Genomic DNA, 21,264 nt, shown 5'->3' on the forward strand with positions numbered 1-21,264 from the left:
ATCTCAGCCTCCTGAGTAGCTAGGATTATAGGCGTGAGCCACTGTCGCCCAGCTTGAGTCTTTTTTCTTTTTTTTTTGCCAGTCCTAGGGCTTGAACTCAGAACCTGGCACTGTCCCTGAGCTTCTTTTGCTCAAGGCCAGCGCTCTACCACTTGAGCCACAGCACCACTTCCAGCTTTTCTGTATATGGAATACAACCCAGGGCTTCAGGCATGCTACACAAGCACTCTACCACTAAGCCACATTCCCAGCCTGATGTCTTTTTTTTTGGTCAGTCGTGGGGCTGGAACTCTGGGCCTGAGCACTGTCCCTGAGCGCTTCAGCTCAAGGCTAGCACTTGAGCCCATTGCCACTTCCAGTTTTCTTGTGGTTAATTGGAGGTAAGAGTCTCACAGCCTTTCCTACCTGGGCTGGCTTTGAACTGTGATCCTCATATCTCAGCTTCCTGAGTAGCTAGGATTACAGTTGTGAGCCACTGGTGCCTGGCCAATACATCATTTTTTAAAAACTGGAATCTCAATCCATCCAACGGGGACCAGTTGCCTCTGCCTGAAGAATCACCTTTATAATTTCCTTAATAAGAGTTTGATAGTAATAAACTCTTGCAGCTTTTGTATATGTACACACACACACACACACACACACACACAAACACATCTAGACGGTGGGAGGGAGGAGTGATATCTGAACAAAAAGGAATGAATACAGGCTGCGGGAATCTGTCTTACCTGACGGACCCAAAAGGGCATTTGGTGAGTATGGGGTGAGCGGTGGTGCAGGTTGAGGACCACCACACTCAGGATGACTGAGAAGGTGACGAGGATCATGGTGAACATGAGATACTTGATAATGATGGGGACTGACAGGGACGTCTCAGGTACTTTGTCTGCCAGCAGCAGCAGGAACACAGTAAGAGTCAGCAGGGCAAAGATTGAGAGGCCCATTTTTTCTCCTAGGAGGGAAGAGGGGAAGGCAGAAGGATTAGGGCTTTGCCAGAAGGCTATCACCATGGCATAGTTAATGGCCATATTCCCAGCCCACTCAAAGATAAGCTTTTTCTTTCTTTTCTTGCTGGTCGTGGGGTCTCAACTCTGCGCCTGTACACTGTCCCTCAGCTCTTCAGCTCAAGGCTCTACCACTTGAGACACAGCACCACTTCTGGCTTTTTTCTGCTTATGTGGTGCTGAGGAATCGAACGCAGGGCCTCTTGCATGCAAGGCAAGCTCTCTACCACTGAACCACCTTCCCAGCCCCTCAAAGATAAGCTTTTTAGGAAGGCCGTTTGTATGCAAATCATTCCTACACTTGTTTCTCTGGCCTGGACTTCCCTGATCTCCCAACTCATGTCCAAATGCCTGCTCAACCTCTTCACTTAAATAGCCAGTAGGCATCTAAAACTTTTCCAAAACCGAATTCTTTCACCACTATGGTTTCCTCCATCTTATAAATGGTAATTCCTACCTTTCCTGTGGCACTCTCCCCCTCCCCCCCCAACCAAGTTTACAACAAACTCAGTTGGCTCTACCTTCAGTATATATTCTGAAACTGATGACAAATACTACACTGGCTCTAATCACTATAACCATGTTGTTAAAATATAAAGCAGATTATATCATTCATTTTCCCCAAATTGTCTTGTGATACCTCATCTTCATCATGAAAGCAAAGTCTTACTTGGGTGTTATGGTATGTAATCCCAGCACTCAAGCTAGAGGATGAGCTACATAGTGATATCGGGTGTGGGGGGGAATTAGGAAGGGAAGGAAGAAAAATAGAACATAGAAAAATACTATGTTCTACAAGACTTTCCTATTAGTTTCCTGCCTTCATCTTTATTTTCATTCAGTTTTTCAGTTACATTGGCTGCCTTCATTTCTTGAATATATATAAGACACTTTCCCACTGGGCGCTATTGGCTCATACCTGTAATCCTAGCTACTCAAGAGGATGAGATCTGAGGATCAGGGTTCAAAGCCAGCCAGGGCAAGAAAGTCCATGAGACTCTTACCTCCAATAAACTATTAGAAAACCGGAAGTGGCTATGTGGCCCAAGTGGTAGAGCACTAGCCTTGAGCTGAAGAGCTGAAGGACAGCGCCCAGGCCCAGAGTTCAAGCCCCATGACTGACAAAAAAATAAAAAAAAGAGACTTTCCCATTGGAGAGCCTTTGTACTTAACTGTTTCTTCTGCTTGGCACATTTTTCCATCAAACATATGCCAGGGTTTTTCTTTCCTCCTTCAAGTCAAACAACTCCTTTTCTTCCTTTTTTTCTTTCTTTCTTTCTTCCTTCCTTCCTTTCTTTCTTTCTTTCTTTGTAAGTATACTTTTACCATTTGAAGTACAAAAGATCAACATTCATATAGTTTTGACTGATAAAGTGACCTAACATATTGCTTAATCTATTACAGAACATTTGAGAGTCATGGATAAACAAAAGAATGATACACAATTAGCTAGTTGACATGGAGATCAACTAGCTTGAGAAACATAGATAAAATTTCAGACAAAAATGTTATTTTGGAGTGTTGAGCATAGTAGTATTTGATAGAGATCAGGAGCCTGAAGGTAGAAGGGCTCAAGGTCAAATGTCCCCTATACTATGGAGCAGATCACTAAATATCTTTTCTTTTTTTTTTTTTTCATTTTGCTTATGTGGTGCTAAGGAATGGAACCCAGGGCCTCAGGCAAGCGCTCTACCACTGAGCCATCTTCCCAGCCCCACTAAATATCTTTTCATTAAGCTTCCTTATCTAGCCGTGCGCTCATGACTCGTGCCTGTCATCCTAGCTAATCAGGAGGCTAAGATCTGAGGATCACAGTTCAAAGCCAGCCCCAGCAGGAAAGTCTGTGAGACTCTTAACTCCAATAAACCACTAGAAAACCGGAAGTGGTGCTGTGGCTCAAGAGATAGAGCCCTTGCCTTGAGCAGAAGAGCGCAGGGACAGCGCCCAAGCCTAGAGTTCAAGGCCCACGACTCCCCCTCCCCCCCAAAAAAAGAGTGGGGGTGGGTGGGGGAGAATGCAGTTGTGGAAATGGGAGGGAAGGGACGGTAGGGGAAAAACAAAGGAGGAGGAAACAATGCTTGATAAGAAATGTACTCATAGCCTGGCATATATGGCTCACGTCTGTAATCCTAGCTACTTAGGAGGCTGAGATCTGAGAATCACGGTTCAAAGCCAGCCCGGGCAGGAAAGACCGTGAGACTCCTATCTCCAATAAACCACTAGAAAACCAGAAGTGGTGCTGTGGCTCAAGTGGTAGAGCGTTGGCCTTGAGCTGAAGAGCTGAGGGACAGAGCCCAGGCCCTGAGTTCAAGCCCCACGACCAACCAAAAAAAAAAAAGAAAAAAAAGAAAAATGTACTCATTACCTTGCTCATTTGATTGTAACCCCTCTGTACAGTACTTTCACAATAAAAAACTTATTTAAAAAAAAAGTGTCACAGCCTATCCTGCCCAGGCTGGCTTTGAACCCTGATCCTCAGATCTCAGCCTCCTTAGTAGCTAGGATTACAGGCATGAGCCACCGGTCCCCGGCTTAGGTTTATTTCCTTTTTTTTGGGGGGGTCCGGTCGTGGGGCCTGAACTCTGGGCCTAGGCACTGACCCTCAGCTCTTCAGCTCAAGGCTAGCGCTCTACCACTTGAGCCACAGCACCATTTCTGGCTTTTTTCTTTTTGCTTATGTGGTGCTGAGGAATCGAATCCAGGGCCTCATGCATGCAAGGCAAGCGCTCTACCACTGAGCCACCTTCCCAGCCCCCTTAGGTTTATTTCTTGATTGACTCTCTTACTAAATGTACAACTCTACAAGAGCCGTGATTTTTTTTCCATTCCAAAGACTTGAACTCAGGGCCTGGGCACTGTCTTGAGCCACAGTGCCACTTCCACTTTTCCTGTTTATGTGATACCAAGGAATGGAACCCAGGGCTTCATGTATGCTAGGCAAGCACTCTACCACTAAGCCATGTTCTCAGCCCAGAGATTTTTTTTAACTATAAAAATTTGTTTTTGAGACAAAGTCTTCCTATATAGCCCAGCCTGGGCTTTAACTCAATCTCATACCAAATGCTAAGATTAAAATGTGCATCACCATGACTGGGCCTGGTGAGAGAGACAAACTCAGGGTGCATTAAGTACTCAGGTCATATTAGGTAGGTAAGCAATCCACCAGTGACCTACATCCCCAACCCAATTAATTCTTTCTTTCTTTCTCCTTCCTTCCTCCCTCCCTCCCTTCCTTCCTTTTTTTTTTGGCGGTTGTGGGGCTTGAACTCTGGGCCTGGGCGCTGTCCCTCAGCTCTTCAGCTCAAGGCAAGCGCTCTACCACTTGAGCTACAGTGCCACTTCGGTTTGGTGGTTAATTGGAGATAAGAGTCTCACAGTCTTTCCTGTCCAGGCTGGTTTTGAATTGCAATCCTCAGATATCAGCCTCCTGAGTAGCTAGGATTACAGGCCTGAGCCCCTGGCCGCCAAGGAGATGGAGTCTTTTGAGGCTGGCCTTGAACCTCTATTCCAAATCTCTGACTCCCAAATAGCTAGGATTACAGGCTTGAGTCACTGCACTTGGCTTTTTTTTTAATTCACTCATACATTCACCATTCATGCATTTGCTAATGCCCAGTAAAATATAGATACTCAAAAATATAGTTGCATGAGTGAATGGACCAACCTCTATATATTTTCAGAGAAAATATAGCAATAGGATCTAAAAATGAAATGATATACAAGGATGTTGTATACAATGAAGCAGCATATAGTATACAAGGTACCTTATTCTACCTGTAGCATACAAAAGACATTGCAAACTAAGGATGTCAGGCCTTTGAATTACAGGCCTGATTTGATTAAAGGCTTGAATTAAATACCCTGGCCTTAACCAGGGTAGCAATAGAGACAATACACCTCTCTGTGTAATGTCATGATTTAAATTTTCAGCTTCTATCCTTCTCTGTAAAATGAGAATGGCAGTTTGATACCTTGAATGGTCATTGTAAAAATTACAATTAATACATATAACATGTTCATTGTATTACCTTAAAACAAGTATTCTTTGATTTTTTTTTCTGTCGATAATGGGGCTTGAACTCTGGACCTGGGCGCTGTCCCCGAACTCTTCAGCTCAAGGCAAGCAGTCTACCGTTTGAACCACAGCACCACTTCTGGTTTTCTAGTGGTTTATTGGAGATAAGAGTCTCATGGACTTTCCTGCCCAGGCTGGCTTTGAACTGTGATTCTCAGATCTCAGCCTCCTGACTAGCTAGGATTACAGGTGTGAGCCACCAGCACCTAGTCTCTTTGATAATTTTCAAAAACTCAACTAAACAAACAATAAATACACATATCTTACTGAGTACCAAGCATGGGTTGTTGTCTGTTTTTGTTTTGCTGGTACTGGGACTTGAATTCAGGACCTCATGCTCTCCCTTAGCTCTTTTTGGTCTAGACTGGTGCTCTACTACTTAAGCCATACCTCTACTTCCAGCTTTTTGCTGGTTAATTGGAGATTAGAGTTTCACAGACTTTTCTGCCCAGGCTGGGTTCATACCTTGATCTTCAGATCTCAGCTTCCTGCATAGCTAGTATGACAACCATGCCGGTCAGGCATAGTTTTTGTTTGGTTTTTTATTCAGGCATAGTTTTGTTAACTTATATAATCCACTGCATCAGGATAAGGATTGTCCCCATTTCCAGATCAGAACTTAAGGGAGAGGTACCCTGAAACTACATTATGTTTCTAGAGAAATGTTAACGATTATTTCTCAGAGATTGAGAGTTAAAGCATAAGTGTGTGTCTGAAAAGTGCGGGGAGGGAGGTTTCCAGGATTCAGAAAAGACACAGTAGAGTTGGCTCGGCTTGGAATTTGGTTGGTCAGGGAAATGGAGGTTTCATGAATAAGAGGCTAGGACTGTTAGGGGAATTGTGGGAGGCCAGCAGCAGAGAGAATGTAGGACCTGAAGTTGAGCCTATTGGTGGGAGGGAAAATCTGGGATTTCTGAAGTCCAGTCCTTGATGGTTCCCGCTGGCAGGAAAACTCAGCCTAAAGATCAAGGGGAAGAAGCTGAGCTAAGCCCCTTACCTGCATCTGGTGGTAGGTAGAAGACAAAGATGGCCAGGAGAGTGATGAGGATGCATGGGGCAATGACATTGACCAGGTAGAAGAGAGGTTTCCGTTGGATGATGAGATAGAAGATAACTTCCTGATGCTGTCCTTCCCTCCCTCCCCTTGGATCCCCTGGCGGCTGGACTAGCCGAGAGGGCTTATGGATAATCTCCCATTGGCCATTCTCTGGAGGAGTAGCAGAAAAAAAAGAAGGGCACATTGATGTGGGAGATGGGTCAGCGCCTGGTATGGCACACTATGCTGGGAAGCCCATCCCTAATAAGAATGAAACCTCAATTTCCATATTTGTAAAGTGTTGATAGGGCACCCAGCTTGCTGACCTCACAGGGTTACATTAAGTATCACTGGCAGTATACGTTAGAGACTGGAATTCAGAAAGCCTATGGATTTTTGGAGCCATGCCCACTCACCAATGAAAGTCCCTTCTTGAATGTAGATTTCCTGCCGTTCCTGCCCATTAGGATCCAGGCCTGTGTGCAGGCTAACCTCTGAGCTGTCATAGCTGTATGAACTAAACACCATGGTACAGTTCTGCCAGTCAAAGGGGAAGTAGGTGACCTGGAATAGGGGAGAGGGAGAGAGTCATTGGAGCTGCCTAAGAACAGGTTAGGGCCAAGGTCAATGGTGAGAAAACAAAATATGGAGCACTAAGGAAATAGGGATCACTAAAGGAAATGACAGGTAAGTGAGGTGCAGAGGAATCAGAGTTATTAAGGGGAGATGGAGGAGGATCACAGAAGATTGGAAGTCAAAGCAAGTGTATAAGGGATAGTCAGTGGAAAATCAGGACAAACAAAAGCAAAAGTCATGGGGATAGTGGAGAAGGATAGAAATTGCTGGGGAGTTAGAATGTCTGAGAAGAGGTGGAGCCTGAAAACCTGAATGCTGCAGCTGCTTCGATAGATGCCAGGGGGCTGCCAGCGCACCGTGCCATCGGAGGACACCACGACATTAATATCCAAAGCAACGTCAAAATTTCCATCATTGCTGCATAGAAGGATTCTCTCAGCTAGGATAGGGACCCATCCCTTGGAGGCCCCGCCCCTCCAAGGCACCACCTTCCCAGGCTTAGGAAAGATCCTACTTGTTCAACAGCACCACGTCAGGGAGCCACACAGATTCAGGTGTAATGCGAAGCAAGTCGATGCCATCGTATTCTGCAGGATCCCAGCTTAGTCTATAATCGGTCCATTCCTAGGGAAGAAGAAGCTGAAGGGCTCTTTGTGGCTAGAGGCCAGAAAAGGACTTGAAATGTCTGAAAGGAAGCCCAGGAAAAAAACACAAGGGAGGAGCCAAACAGGAGAAACGGACTGTGGTGAAGAGTTGTAGATTCTGGCTATAGCTCTGGTTTCACTCACTTGGTCTCCTATTTTTAATGTATAAAACCAAGAGTGTACTAGCTTTTCTCAAAACTGTTTTGCTTCCACACTGTAGTTTATGATTCTTTAGTGAATGGAAATTCAAATTGGTGGCCCTAAACCTATTTTTGTTTCTTTGTTTTTGTGCCAGTACTAGATCTTGAACTCGGGGCCTGGGCATTTTGGCTCAACATTAGTATTCTGCCACTTGAGCGACAGCTCTACTTTCAAACCTGTTTTTTTTTTTTTTTGTTTTTTGCCAGACCAGGGGCTTGAACTCAGGGCCTGAGCAACTGTCCCTGAGCTTCTTTTGCTCAAGGCTAGCACTCTACCACTTGAGCTATAGTGCTACTTCTGGCCTTTTCTGTTTATGTGGTACTAAGGAATGGAACCCAGGGCTTGGTGCATACTAGACAAGCATTCTACCACTGAGCCACATTCCCAGCTCCCTGTTTGTTTTTCTAATAGAATGAAGACTGCATCTGTCTCGCTTAGGAATTAATGACTGAAATTTTGTTTCATTTATAAATGTATTTTCTGATGTTATGATACAAATATATATATATATATATATATATATATATATTAACGGGACCTGGACATTCTAATAAATTGTAAAAGGAGTGGAATGCACTTCCCTACTCCGGAGATCTCCATACCAGGTCTAAGTACACCTTTGTGCTCATCTCTTCATCTTTCTCGTTCTAGAAAGGAAAATTGAAAGAGTAGAGGTGAAAAGGGTGGAGAGAAATGAGCGGGCTGGACAAATAAGCCTCTCCTAAGAAACTCTGTCTCTCCCTCTTTTTTTTTCTTTTTCTTTTTTTTTGTCAGTCGTGGGGTTTGAACTCTGGGCCTGGGCGCCGTCCCTCAGCTCTTCAGCTCAAGGCGATCCCTCTAACACTTAAGCCACAGCGCCACTCTTGGTTTTCTAGTGGTTAATTGGAGATAAGAATCTCACCGACTTTCCTGCCCGAGCTGGCTTTGAATCGCGATCTTCAGATCTCAGCCTCCTGAGTAGCTAGGATTACAGGCGTGAACCACCTGCGCCCGGCAATTCTGCCTCTCTCTGAGACCCACCATTGTAAGTAAGTCCAAAAACCCATCTCTTAAAAGGCTGCATTAGATTAAGCCTAAATTCGACTTCAGAAACACTCTCCTACGATCTACTTTCGGCCTCATTAGAAGCCAACCCTTCTAGCCTGTCATCTGGCTCTGTCCGGGGGCTCCCGCCCACAGTTTAGAATCCACCCAACCCAATCTCCGCCTAGGGCCATTCATTGACCTGTCCAGCACATAGCTCCGCCCACTGCCAGAACTTTATTCGGTCCTGCCTCAAGGACCACTCCCTCTACTTCAAGATCCGCCCACAGGCCGGTCCTGTAGCTGGGCAGCTCTACTTTGGACCGTCTAGCGGCCACGCCCACGAACTTGTTCATTGGCCCGATTTCTACCCAATCTCCGCTAACGGCTTGTCCATCTTTCTGCCTAGTTTCCTCTCAGATCCCGCCCCCAAGGCTGACCATCCATTTGGCCTTACCTAAAGCCACGCCTCCCCAGCCGTTCCACCCGTCCAACCTCAACCCCCGGCGTGCGCCCTCACCAGGCTGATGAGCTGCGCCAGGATGAGACCAACGCTGACCTCGACGCGATCTCCCAACTCCCGCGCCGGCCGCACGGAGCTATCATAGCCCGAGAAAAGCTTCTCGCGGAGTCGACCCTCAGCTTCCAAGCCAAGGGCGCCTGCAGGAGGAGAGCGCTAAGTGAAGTCCTTGTGCCCGGCCACGACCGTTGTCACTGCCTCTTGGGGGAACTAGATTTACCTGGGGCGAAGGGCGCCCCCAGCGCCCCCAAAAGCAGCAGCAGCGCCCCTGAGACCATAACCCGGCCGTGTCGCTCAGTGATTTTGCTCTGAGAACCACTGGAGCTGCCAGAGCAGGGGAAGTGACGAGGCGCCCAGGAATGTGCACCTGTTGCTGGGGGGGGGGCAGCTGCCAGCCCACCCGCCCCGCCTGCCCTCGGGACTCAGTCCCGCCCCAGCAACTGCTGTCACTCACCACTTACACATGACAGACAACACTTCAGTCATATAAATCGTCTTTAATTGAGAAAGCGTGGAGACCTGGTTCTCTGGGAGCAGAGCCAGGAAATGAGTGGAGTCTATGGGAGGGGGAATTATATGGGGGGGGGCGTCTTTTGCAACAAGCCAGAGGTAAAAGAGCCTGAGGAAAAGTGACCAGCCTTTGAGCATACCCCTACCTAGGGATCCTGCCCAAGATTAAAGTGGCTCAGGAGATTCCTTCCAAGTTCATTAATGTGATTCCCAGTCTTTCCTAGGTCTGCCACTAGCTCTGTGTTTTTATTGTTGTTTTTCTTTTTTTTTCAGAATCATCAAGTCCTTTGGGGGTACCTAAAACCAGGCTGAGGTTATAAGCTGTAAGGTAAAGCAAATTCTATTCAGAAGCTCTGAAGGTGTATGAGGTCTAGGGCCTAAGAGGTTCTCACCCTCCTTGGCCTTGACCTATAGGGAACAAGAGGTGGAACTTATTGCTTAATTAGGGTTTCCTTACTGGGGAATGTCAAGGCTGTGTCCCATTTGTCCTTTTTTATTCTAGACTCATTATCCTTAAGGACCTCAGCTTTAAAGGGGACCTAGAAGGAATTCCTGCTGAGGTAGCTAAGTGTTCATGTCCCCCGCAATCCAGACACAGGTTCAATTATGCTATGGTTTTGGCTCCTTCTTCCTCCCAAGTATAATAAGCCAAGGATCACTCCAAAATTCTATTCCCCTTCCCCAGACTCTGTTTTTCTGGCAGAAACCCATCTACGATGCAGGAACTAGAAACAGTATGTATAAATAAGAAAGAATAAAATTTTTAGAAAATTATCTAGGAAAAACAAGAAGTGGTTCTTGATTCAACTAGAACTAATTACTTGTTTATTTATTCCTTTTGTTGACAAAGGGTCTTGCTATGCACGTAGCCCAGGCTGGCCTCAATTTTTTTTCTCAGTCTACTACCTCAGCCTCCTGAGTGCTAGTATTATAGGCATTTACAACCATGCCTGGTTCAGAAATAATTAGTGCTTTATGAATCATAACTGTGTCCTTTTCAGAGTTCATTTTTAATAGATATTATTAGAGAAGAGGGGAAGGTGGGTCTAGAATTTACTCTAGAGCAATAATATGGCTATATAGGCCCTAAATCCATCCTGGAGAGAAGGGCTGAGAGTCATGGCCTATGTCTTAGAGCTGAGATTAAGGAGGAAATATGGCTCCAATAAAGGACTAGAACACCATGCTCTAGTATTGAGTGTCTCTGGGATAAGAAGGTTAAACCTCTGGTGACTTGAGACTGGTCCCAGTTCAGGCGAAGGCCAACAGCTAGATAGAGCTCAAATCCAGCCTTTTTCTACTTAGAAGCCAGGGATCCATCTGGGTCAAGAATAGAAGCCTGATGGATCCAAACAGACTTTGGTAGCATGTCTGAATTCCATTGAAGAGCCCTAGTACAGAAATGGCCTTGTCTGGGGTGTCTGGTGTACAAGAACTTCCCAGACCAAGGCAAAAGGTAGAATGGGGACAGAAGGAAACTAATCCTGAGCTCCCATGGATCTATAAATCTATGGCTCAGTGGCAATGAAAAGAAGTATAGTGCTGAGCTGGGGGTGGGGAATATTTCGGTCCTGGCTTTGTTAGTTTTGGAACCCCCAGCACCATCTCAGGAAAAGGCTTTGGGGGTTGTAAGTGTGATGGGGAAAAAAATGAAGTGATCAGCCAGGACTATTTTCAGACATCCCCTTCTCTAACCCTCTCGGGGACCTAAGGCTCTAAAAGTCTCAGCAGCCAGCCCCTAGGCTTCTTCAGAGTAGAGCACCTAGTATATGGGACGTGGCTGTTCAGGGCATATGTGTGGCAGCAGGGGTGGACAGCAGGGCCAGGAGCAGGGCTGAGAGATAGGCTGTGGTGGTGGCTGGCTCACTTGCAGTCTGCGGAGCCTCCAATCCAGGAACTACATCTCAGGGGGCAGGGGGACTGGAAGGGGAAGTCTCAGGGACACTGTGGAGAGAAGGCTCTCGGTACATGGCCACTGTGAAGGGGAGAGAGAAAGGAGCAGGGAAGGAGAGTTAGGCACACAGAGACTCAGGTAGGACCCCTTGCAAGAGCTCCCTTCCCCTTCACTTACCCTCTGAGAACCCCAACCCAAACCCCTAAAGGTTAAAGTCTTTCTGTCTTGGCCAGTTATAACAGCGTTTCAACATTCACAGCCTGATTTGTGTGCCACTAAATGTCTATGTTAAGGTCAAGGCCCTCCCACATGACCCACCTCTTCTTGAGTTTATACCCACCCTCCAGGAGTTTGGGCACAAAGTGGGCAGCTGCCTTGGTCTTCTTGACTCGATTTCCCTTCATAACTCGGCCTTCCTTGTCTAGGCCTAGGTACCAGGCCCTCCCAGAACGGCGTTGTCGGTAGAGAGCAGAGGCATAGAGGACATAGTAATTCTCAAAGACACATTCCTTAAAGCGACACTCAGCTGTGAAATGTGGCTGAGGAAACAAAGACCCAGAAAGGCATACACAGAGAAATAGAAAAACACATCACTGGCGGAAGAAAGCTCTTCAGAAGAAGAAGCCAGGTTATAATGGAGGCGTGGGGGAGAAATGGGCAGGAGGGAGGAAATTGCTTCCTTCCCATGTAGGGACCACAGTAAAGCGAAGACAAGGAAGAGCTGGGTGAGCCACTGAGGGTTCCAAACCAGACTTGGGCACTGGGCTGGAATAAGATTCCTTCCCCCACTTTCTTTTAATCCCTATCCTGAATGAGTACAGAAATCAGTAATAATGAAATCTAGAGGAGATAGGCTGGAAAGTGAACTCTTGAAAAGGCTGAGTCAAACTCCCAAAGAACCTGGGGGTACTTGGCTGGTTGGGGAGCAGGGATTAAATACACCCTAGAGAAGGTAGGTAGTGATGGTGATCAACCAATACTGGAGCGAGGGGAGAAGTCCTGAGTGCAAAATCTGAGGCTAAGGAAGGTTGTGTAGATTGGGGGCGTCCCCAGTCCCCCAGCTTCATTGTCTCACCGAGCTGTACAGCAGCCCCTCAGCATTCATGGCCATATAGTGTCCCAGCTTAGCACTCTGAATGGTGACCACTCGGAGCCCCACAGGGATCAGGTTGAAGTGAGCTGGAAGAGAGAGAACGTATCAGTACTCAGTCCTCTCATCTGAGCCTCTCCCTGCCCCTTATCTTGTCTCTGCTGCTGGGGGAGGGGGGACAGGGAGGGCGGATGGACTGAAAGCAATTTTCTGTCCCCATCTTCCTGCTTCCCACCCCAGCAGCTGGCTTCCCCTCTCACTGAAGGAGCTGGTGTCCTCTGGGGTGCCCTGGATGCTCCCGTCGGGATTCGCCTGGAGGTAGAAACCCTGGCGGCAGAACAGTTTGGTGACTATGCCTTTGAGCTGAGGCTCTGAGAGAGAGAGAGAGAAAGAGATTCATCTTTGAAAAATGACATCCCTGTTCCCAGAAACATACCTACAACTTAGCAGGATCACAAGAAATAAAGAAGGAAGAGGGTCTTGGGCCCCCAGCTCTCTTCCCTCCAAGGAAGCTCTCTCCCACCTCTCTTTGGCTCCTGGGGATTCGCTGGGAGGATGGGGGGGAGTGGGGAGTAGGTCCCTTGGGTTTCCTCTAACCAAGAGCTTTCAGTTTAATTTATTGAAATTTATTTAAATGGCTTAATTCCTACTCTACAGCTCAACCGGAGGGGGGAGGGGAGGGGAAGGAGGAGGAGGAGAGATATATCAAGAGGCATTAAAGAGAGAGACAAGCAGGGCTGCCGAATGGGCAGTGTGTTTGCGAATGTGGGGTGGAAGACGTCAAGGTGACCACAGAGAAGGGGCTCCCCCTCAGCAGTGGGGGTGGCACTGGGCCTGACGCTGACTCAGCACCTGCTGCTGCGGCGGCCGCTTGGTTGGCTCGAGCCTTGCCTTGGCCCAGCGCCGGTCTGTCTGACACTGACCCATCTGTCTGTCTGTCTATCTGTCTGTCAGTCTGCTGGCTCACGGAGGGGGGGTGGGGAGAGGAGGACGTTCTCCCTGAGGCTCAGTTCCTCCCCCCCACCCCTTTCAGCCAGGTAACCTGCCTGGGATAGGGGACATTCATTCAGACCATAGCAAGGAAATGGGGGGAGGGGGCCGGCCAGATGGAGAGGCAGGCTGAGTCACGTGGGGGCCGGGTCCCACTTGGAGGGTGGGCTGCGGACCGTACCACTGCGGAAAGCCGGGGAGAGGGTGCGAGGGGCTACCTCTAGGAGAATTGGGAGCCGACTGGAGCGGGGCCAGAGGGGACTCCCTCCCTGACTGTTGGACCTGGACCGGGACCACATGCTAACCCTCACAACTCTTCTCTCCAGTCGCCGTTCGCTGCCGGCTTCCCCTGTCCCCCAGTGTAGGTGGTACGACCCCCCCCCCAAGTCTCTCTGCCTTTCTCCAGAGGTGAACTGTGTGTCGAGTTCCTCCTGATACCGGGTTCTCGGAGCCTGTGGGGCCCGATTTCAGAGTGGCACGGGGGTAACGGGAGGGGGTGCCGGGTTCCCCTCTCGAGGCGCAGGTCTCAGGAGGAGGGCGCGCGGGGCGGGGCGGGGCGGGGGGTCCTGGCTGGCGAGGTAGCTGCGAGGACACCCGAGGAAGAGCTGGGGAGACTGGCTCTGAGCTAGGCGAGCTGGACCGGGAGGAACAGAGCCAGGTCGGGGAAGAAGGGGGGGAGAGCCGGAACGGGGGCGGGGCGGCCCGAGATGCAGAAAGTCTCCAGGTGACCCAGCGTCCAGAAACCCCCAGGCCCCTAGGCTCTGGATTTGAAAGAATCGCGAGAACCAGCACGTAGACAGAGGATGATGGGGGTGGGGACTCCTGTTTGGGGAGGGTAGGCTGGAGCTGCGAGGTTCGGGGCGCCAGATTCGGCCCCTCAAGCCTTCTCCCCCTCCCTTGCCCTCGAAAGCAAGGAGACTCGGCATTTTGGACGAAAGAGGAGGGAAATTGAGGCATGGTCCGATAGACTTTGTGGTCCTGACCCCCCTCCCCTTCCACTTTGGGGGACCTCCCACTGTCGGGTGGCATTCTTCGGAGTCCCTGGCCTTAAGCTCCCAGGCAGAGAGACCCCGGACACCCCGCCCCAGCCGCACTCACCCGGGCCGCGGTCCTGCCGCGCGGGCCGCCCCCCGCACAGTCGCACCTTGGACAGCAAGATGAGGAGCTGCTTCTGGCAAAGGGACTTGGTGCCGCGGGGACACACGCGCCGCTGCGCCGACACCGGCCGGCTACTCCCGGGCTCACGGACCTCCCGCTTCTGCCGGATCAGGCTACTGGCCAGGGCCGCCATACCGCTTCGGGAGGAGACACCCCCAAACCAGCAGGCGCCCGGAGCGCGCTGGGCTCCCCAAGAGGAGCCCTCTCACCGGGGCATGTTGTGGATGTTCAGGAAGCAACTCACCGCCCCACCCACAGGACCTGAGGTTAAGCCCCAAACTCCCCCGGGTGCCCCTACAGCCACCAGCTCCCACCCTTCCCCTCTGATCGCTCCAGCCAGCCGATCCAGCAGCCTGTGCGCTCCTAAATGGACCTCACCCACGAATTTTGTCTCCTACTGAAAACTCGCCTTCGTCCTCTCCAGTGTCTTTGTCCTCACTTTCTCTATCCCAAAGCCAAGACCCCCAAATTCCTCAGAGGTAGTCCCAATAGCCCCAGGCCCCTTTCCTCCCAATCTTAGGGCCACCCACAGGCCTACAGCGCTTTTCTGATCCAAGGGTGTGGGTCCTCAGCCGTGGGGATATTAGCTCGCTCCACCCTTGCTGAGCCGCTGTCAATGTCAAGCAGGAACCCAACCGTGGTGCCTTTTGCTTTTCTCTGAACCTTCCAGTAGATCTCAGACTCTCCAGGCTGTCCAAGTTCAGTGAGAAGGGTTACCCAGACCTTGTACCTGGACAATGGCCTTTTTCACTGTCCCCCTCATTTCAGGCGGCACAGACTACAGCTGCTCAAGACCCCTTCCTTCCCTCACCCGTCACTCCACCGCTCCTGTGGTGGTCCCCTCCCAGTCAGCCCTTCCGAGTGCTTGTACACCAGGTGGTTTTCTAGAGGACCCTGTCACATCAAAACAAGGAGCCTCCTCCCTCCCTCTCTGTCTCTCTCTCTCTCTCTCTGATTACCCCTTAAATTTCCTCAGGAACAGCTGGTGCTGTTTAGATCCCACGCCCTCCAGTCTAACCAGCCCCTCAAAAGAAGAGTGCACCCACGTTGTCACTACTTCCCAAATGTGATCAGGCCCCCAGTAAGTCAGAACGCTTCCTGCGACGGGCTTTCTCTCGTCCTCCCGGGACTGCCTGAAGCACCCCCTCTTCCTTTCCCCGACGCCCCTCAACCTGTCCTGTCTTGTTGATCCAGAAGACGGGTGGCGCCGGCTCCAGCTGCAGGCTCCTCCCTCTCTGTCCCCCGCCAGCGGAGATTCCCCCCACGCCGGGCTGTGCGTCCCGGACCCCCAGGAAGGAGTAAGGAAGTCTCTGTAGAGCGCCCCGGTCCGGCGAAGTCAAAGCACTGGGCCTGGCAAGCGATGACAGCGGCGGCAGCGGCTGTGGGAAGCTGAGGCGGCGGCGGCGGCGGCGGCGGCGGCAGCGGTGACAGCAGCTCCCCCTCCTCCGAGAGCCAGCCCGGGGGCGGGGCGGGGGGCGGAGACGCTGGGAAAGAGGGGGGTGATGTTGGGCGGGCGGAACCCTGGGGTTCCTTGGATGCTGGGAGTGGGGACCGTCTCAGAGGCAGGCGGTACAGCCGAGACAAGGCCGCACTTCTCACTTCTCGGTGTTCAGAGGAAGAGGGACAAGAAATTCTTCTGAACCGAACCCTGGATGGTCGAGAAGTTAGGGAGAGGTTAGGTGTCAGATGAAATGACAGTGGGCCGGAGAATGGAGAGCGACCCTAACCTGGGATGGAAGTGAGGGTGGAACTGGATGAAGAAGGGGGTGGGAGGAGTGGAGATGGAGTTGGCCATGAGATCCAGCCTCAGGGTAGGGTAGGGGAAATTTTTTTTTGGGGGGGGGACTGGTTCTGGGGCTTGAACTCAAGGCCTGCGCCTTGAGCACAAAAGCTCAAGGATAGGTGGCTCGGTGGTAGAGCGCTTGCCTTGCATGCCTGAGGCCCTGGGTTCAATTCCTCAGCACCACATAAGCAAAAAGAAAAAAGCCGGAAGTGGCCCTGTGGCTCAAGTGGTAGAGCACTAGCCTTGAGCTGAAGAGCTGAGGGACAGCGCCCAGGCCCACAGTTAAGGCCCCACGTTCAGAAAAAAAAAAAAAAAAGCTCAAGGATACTGCTGTACTGCTTGAGCTACAACTCCACTGCTGGCTTTTTTTTTTTTTTTTGGCCAGTCCTGGGGCTTGAACTCAGGGCCTGGGCACTGTCCCTGAGCTTCTTTTGCTCAAGGCTGGCACTCTACCACTTGAGCCACAGTGCCACTTCCGGCTTTTTCTGTGTATGTGGTACTGAGGAAGGGAACCCAGGGCTTCATGCATGCTAGGCAAGCAAGCACTCTACCACTGAGCCACATTCTCAGCCCCATTTCTGTTTTTTTGTAGTTAACTGGAGAGAAGATCTCATAGACTCCTTCTCAGGCTGAGTTTGAACTGCCATCCTTAGATCTCAGCCTGAGTAGCTAGGATTACATGCATGAATCTCCAGCTCCTGTCAATAGTTCTGCGCTTTTATTTTATTTTTCAGATCATGGGCCTTGAACTCCAGGCTTCAGCACTGTCCTTGAGCTCTTTTTACTCTAGTCAAGTGTTCTACCACTTTGAGCCACAGAGCCATTTCAGTTTTCTGGTAGTTTATTGGAAACAAGAGTCTCAGGAACGTTCCTGTCCTGGCTGGCTTTGAACTGCGATCCTCAGATCTCAGCCTCCTGAGTAGCTAGGTGTACAGGTGAGAGCCACCAGCACCTGGCAGTATCTCTTAAGCATGCCATACCTCTCTCCCTTTCCATATTTTGTCAGCAAATACATTTTTCCCATCTCTACTGACTTTAAAAGAATTGGGGAGAGATTTGCAGGAGAGGCAGCAGGGTGTTTGGGGGCTCAGTGGGTGGAGAGAATGGAAGAAAACCCTGGGAGACCTCCTGGAAGTCAGACTTTGGGCCCAGTCACAAGTGTGTCTCCCTTGGGAGAGGCAAGCCATCTTTTCGTCCTGCTTCTCAAAGGAACACTTTCCACCGGAGTAGGAGAGTCTTTAATGGGCCCCGCCCCCCACTCCCGCTAAACCACCCCCCTTGCGGGCAACCTTGGCTTCCTCCACCGCTGCTCGAAGGGCCTGGGCAGGGTCTCCGCGAAGCTGAGCCAGTGCTGCCAACAGGGCGACGGAGCTGGCCCCTGCATACAGCTTCCGACCGTTCAGAAAATAGTGAGGCAGCGTCCCGGCCTCGAGCACACGGCCCAGCTCATCCAGCAGCCCAAGGCAGCAAGCACCCGCATTTTCCGGCCGTGCCAAGTAGAGCGCGGGCAGACGCTCGCACGCCCAGTACAGCAGCGTCCGCAGGAGGTAGGGCGCTGCGGTCCGGGTGCCGGCCACCAGCGGGCGCAGCAGCGCCTGGGCCGCCGCGTGCGCTTGCAGGAGCGGCGCTGGGATGCGCGCTTTGAGCGCCAGCTCCTGGCGGGCAAAACAGAGCTGCCAGCGGGAGGTGCCCGCTTGCTCGGTGCCACCTCCCGGCGCCAAGTAGAAGGAAGGAGTCTCGGAGGCCAGAGGACCCGCCCACGAGTGGATCCGAGCACCTTCGGGCCAACCTGTTACCGATACCACGGGGATCAGGTCGAAGAGCAGGAGGCGGCGCGGGGGCCCGGGCGTGGTCAGGAGGATCGTGGTGAAACCCGCGTGTCGAGCTGCGTGCACCAGGCGCGGGGCGGCCGGCACCGGGGTTAGGGACTTAGCGACCTCAGCCAGAGTTGTAAAGAACCAGGCGGCCACCTGGGCCGGGCACAGTGTAGGCCACTCCTCCCGAGCTTCCGACGGTTTGGGGATTGGGCATTGGGCCGCCGCCCCGGGAACGTCACCACGCGTTTTCAAAACTGAGGTAGAACCATCATCGGTGACGTCATGCTGCGACGATTCGGTCCCTGAGAGGTCACAGGGTGCTTTTCCCAGAGACTTAGGAGGCTCGTAACCGTGCGACGGGGCCACAGAGTCCTGCTGTTCTTTGTCACTTCTTCCTTCGCCACCGATTTGAAGAATCAAATCGCGTTCATCGGGGGCTGGGGGCCCTAGGCAGTCCTGCCAGGCGCCCCGCTCCGTGGCTTGGCACACCGGCCATGGGAGGCGGAGCCACGCGTAACTGGAGTCCAGATCCAGCTGTAGCTCTGGCCCGGTGCCGTCCAGCGAAAACACCGGCACTAGGAGGGTGAAGCCGGCGTCGTAGTGAGGTCCCCGGGTGTAGGGACCTAAGGGCGCATGCCCCAGATCCAGGGAGCCCTCGCGAATCCCACCGCGGAGCAGCAGGAGCTCTGCCTGAGCCGGAAAACGGGGATCCCGGCGATGAACTAGACCTAAAGGAAAACAGCGTCGTCTAAAAGCCGGATCGTAGTGGGGTGGGGGTGAAGCTGAGGGTTGCTTGTTACCTCCAGGCAAGAAGAGTTAACTTACCGAGCAAAGAGAAGACAAAGTCCTTAGCCCGAAGGAGGTCGGCTCCCGGCTTGGGCCCGTCCCTCCAGCTCTCCTGCACACCCAGCTCCTGAATGAGCTGGGTCAGTTCCTGCAGCTGTGCGCCTGAGCAGAAGTCGATGTCCGTGAGCGGCCGCGCTGGAGCTGGGGGCGGTGGGCCCCACCAGGGGGCACCCCCCCAGACCGCGGAAGCCATGCTAGATCGTTATTTTTTTTTTGGCCTAGGGACAATTTAAAAAACCAACCGAAGGTTCCCTAGACGTGTCTATCCTTCCCTGCCCAAATCTCTCCGGTTCTTTTCTCTTTTCAGGGCCGAGTAGGTGCCCCAAGTCTATAAATGGACCTGCTGCTAATGAGTTCTTAGTTTTCAAAAATGAACAAATGAATACCTCCCTCGTCCTGGCCCTTTCCTCCTAAGCAGGTTGCGGCCCCTCCAGAACCGGTTCACCTGACTCAGCAGGCACTTCCTACCGATTGCACTAGCCAGTCTTCGCCGCCTGTCCACCTGGTTCACCTTCCCGCCCCTGGTTCGCCTCCCTTGCTCTCTTTTTCAGGAGAGGTTTATAGATCTGTAGGTTCCCTTTCAGGTAGCTCCAAAAGTGGGGGAGGAAAAGGACGGAAGGATTCAACAGGTAACTTCTTCCTGATGCCCATAGGCCTACGCCCCTAAATTTTGACCACGCCCTTTTCTAGAGGTTGTCGGGGCGGCTCCGGACTGGTCCCGCCTCCAGTGAGCGTTCAGTCCAGCCTTTCATGGCTCAGACAGCTCGTGCCTCCCTGGGAGTTGTAGTTCATTTCTCCTGCTTAACAGCGCCGCCGTGGAGCCACGCCTCCACATCTTTTTTTTCTCTCCCCTCATTCAGCTGAAGTGGTGCCTAATGGAAGTTGTAGTTCCTATGATGATATAGTATGCTGTGGTTAGCCTATCCCCACAGAAACATTCCTTGGAGTTAGAGGGATAATTGGTTTTGAACAGCAAATAATAAAGGGTTATGTCCTATATTTGTGTGTGAGTAGAAATACCCTGGTCACTTAGACATAAGGATCCTTTCATGAAATAATGATTTCCTTATTTTAGAGACAGAGACTGCAACTTAGAAAGGTTACAAATGATTTGAGAGGCAGAGGCAGAAAGATTGCAAGTTGAAGGCCAGCCTACCCTTTCTTAAACAAAAAGTTGGCTCACGCCTGGTATCCTCAGACCTGAGGATTCACTGTTAAAAGCCAGCCTGGCCAGGAGCCAGTGGCTCATGTCTGTAATCCTAGCTACTCAGGAGGCTGAGATCTGAGGATCTCGGTTCAAAGCCAGCCCGGGCAGGAAAGTTCATGAGACTCTACAATTAACCACCAGAAAACTGGGACTGGCACTGTGGCTCAAGTGGTAGAGTGCTAGACTGGACTTGAAGAGCCTAGGGACAGGGCCCAGGCCCAGAGTTCAAGCCCCATGGCCGACAAAAAAAAAGAGTCTCACGGACTTTTCTTCCCCAGGCTGGCTTTGAACCACGATCCTCAGATCTCAGCCTCCTGAGTAGCTAGGATTAGAGGCGTGAGCCACCAGTGCCCAGCTGAGATATTTTATTTCTTTCTTCCCACCCTTTTTTCTCTTTTTTTTTCTTTGTGCCTGTTCTGGTGCTTGAACTCAGGTGCTGACCCTGAGCTTTTTCTCTCAAGGTTGACATTGTTAGTATTATGCCCACCTTTGGTCCTCAGCTCCATCCATACCTGAGCCCCTTCTAGCCCTGGAGTTCTCAACATACAGTTGGCCCCTCCCTCTCTCTGCCCAGACCCACCTGAGCTCCAATCTACCTCACTTCCTACCCAGAGACTCCCCTGATACCTGGATAGAGATTGATCCCATGTGTTCCCTCTCTAGGGGAAATATGGCTCCTCTAATAAACCTTGTAATAATCTTTCTCCTGTGCCTGTCTGCCTCTGTGTGGTCCCTTGGGATGGATGTGATGGATCCTTTCAGGCACTCTACCACTTGAACCATACTTTTACTTTGAATTTGAGATAAGATTCTCATGGATTTTATTTTATTTTATTTTATTTTTTTGTCGGTCGTGGGGCTTGAACTCTGGGCCTGGGCGCTGTCCCTCA

At 51.0% G+C, this 21,264-nt stretch overlaps 3 protein-coding genes across 3 annotated transcripts in view; all 3 read right to left on the reverse strand.

The window, feature by feature from the left end:
- Chrnb1 (cholinergic receptor, nicotinic, beta 1 (muscle)) overlaps positions 1 to 9,366 on the reverse strand; it is a 12,931-nt gene extending 3,565 nt beyond the window's left edge. Inside the window, exons 1-8 of the mRNA XM_013013236.1 lie at positions 9,300 to 9,366; positions 9,080 to 9,219; positions 8,139 to 8,183; positions 7,206 to 7,315; positions 7,000 to 7,108; positions 6,532 to 6,679; positions 6,077 to 6,286; positions 729 to 952 (exon numbers count right to left, since the gene is read on the reverse strand). Coding sequence (XP_012868690.1) covers positions 729 to 952; positions 6,077 to 6,286; positions 6,532 to 6,679; positions 7,000 to 7,108; positions 7,206 to 7,315; positions 8,139 to 8,183; positions 9,080 to 9,219; positions 9,300 to 9,357 — 1,044 coding nt within the window. The 5' untranslated portion in view covers positions 9,358 to 9,366. The remainder of the gene's footprint in view (positions 1 to 728; positions 953 to 6,076; positions 6,287 to 6,531; positions 6,680 to 6,999; positions 7,109 to 7,205; positions 7,316 to 8,138; positions 8,184 to 9,079; positions 9,220 to 9,299) is intronic.
- Positions 9,367 to 11,493: 2,127 nt separating this feature from the next.
- Fgf11 (fibroblast growth factor 11) lies at positions 11,494 to 14,854 on the reverse strand. Its single transcript, XM_013013258.1, has 5 exons — positions 14,662 to 14,854; positions 12,834 to 12,944; positions 12,559 to 12,662; positions 11,824 to 12,022; positions 11,494 to 11,564 (listed from the first exon to the last, which is right to left on the reverse strand). Exons 1-5 carry the CDS (start codon positions 14,852 to 14,854, stop codon positions 11,494 to 11,496), a joined length of 678 nt encoding a protein of 225 aa, XP_012868712.1.
- A 2,631-nt stretch (positions 14,855 to 17,485) lies between these two features.
- On the reverse strand, positions 17,486 to 19,808 carry Tmem102 (transmembrane protein 102). Its single transcript, XM_013013230.1, has 2 exons — positions 19,147 to 19,808; positions 17,486 to 19,049 (listed from the first exon to the last, which is right to left on the reverse strand). Exons 1-2 carry the CDS (start codon positions 19,358 to 19,360, stop codon positions 17,743 to 17,745), a joined length of 1,521 nt encoding a protein of 506 aa, XP_012868684.1. The 5' UTR covers positions 19,361 to 19,808; the 3' UTR covers positions 17,486 to 17,742.
- Between the last annotated feature and the right edge of the window lie 1,456 nt (positions 19,809 to 21,264).

Source organism: Dipodomys ordii, unplaced genomic scaffold, assembly GCF_000151885.1.
Source record: "Dipodomys ordii isolate 6190 unplaced genomic scaffold, Dord_2.0 Scaffold19, whole genome shotgun sequence".
Lineage (NCBI taxonomy): Eukaryota > Metazoa > Chordata > Mammalia > Rodentia > Heteromyidae > Dipodomys > Dipodomys ordii.

Bases quoted from the DNA above. Each gene is read 5' to 3' on its own strand.
- Fgf11 (XM_013013258.1), bottom strand. From the start codon at position 14,854: ATGGCGGCCCTGGCCAGTAGCCTGATCCGGCAGAAGCGGGAGGTCCGT. The intron at 12,663-12,833 runs GTGAGAGGGGAA...TCTCTCTTCCAG, and splicing joins AGAGGACACCAGCTCCTTCA to CTCACTTCAACCTGATCCCT. The intron at 12,023-12,558 runs GTGAGACAATGA...TTGTTTCCTCAG, and splicing joins AGGGGCTGCTGTACAGCTCG to CCACATTTCACAGCTGAGTG.
- Tmem102 (XM_013013230.1), bottom strand. From the start codon at position 19,360: ATGGCTTCCGCGGTCTGGGGGGGTGCCCCCTGGTGGGGCCCACCGCCC. The intron at 19,050-19,146 runs GTAAGTTAACTC...GTTTTCCTTTAG, and splicing joins CTTTGTCTTCTCTTTGCTCG to GTCTAGTTCATCGCCGGGAT.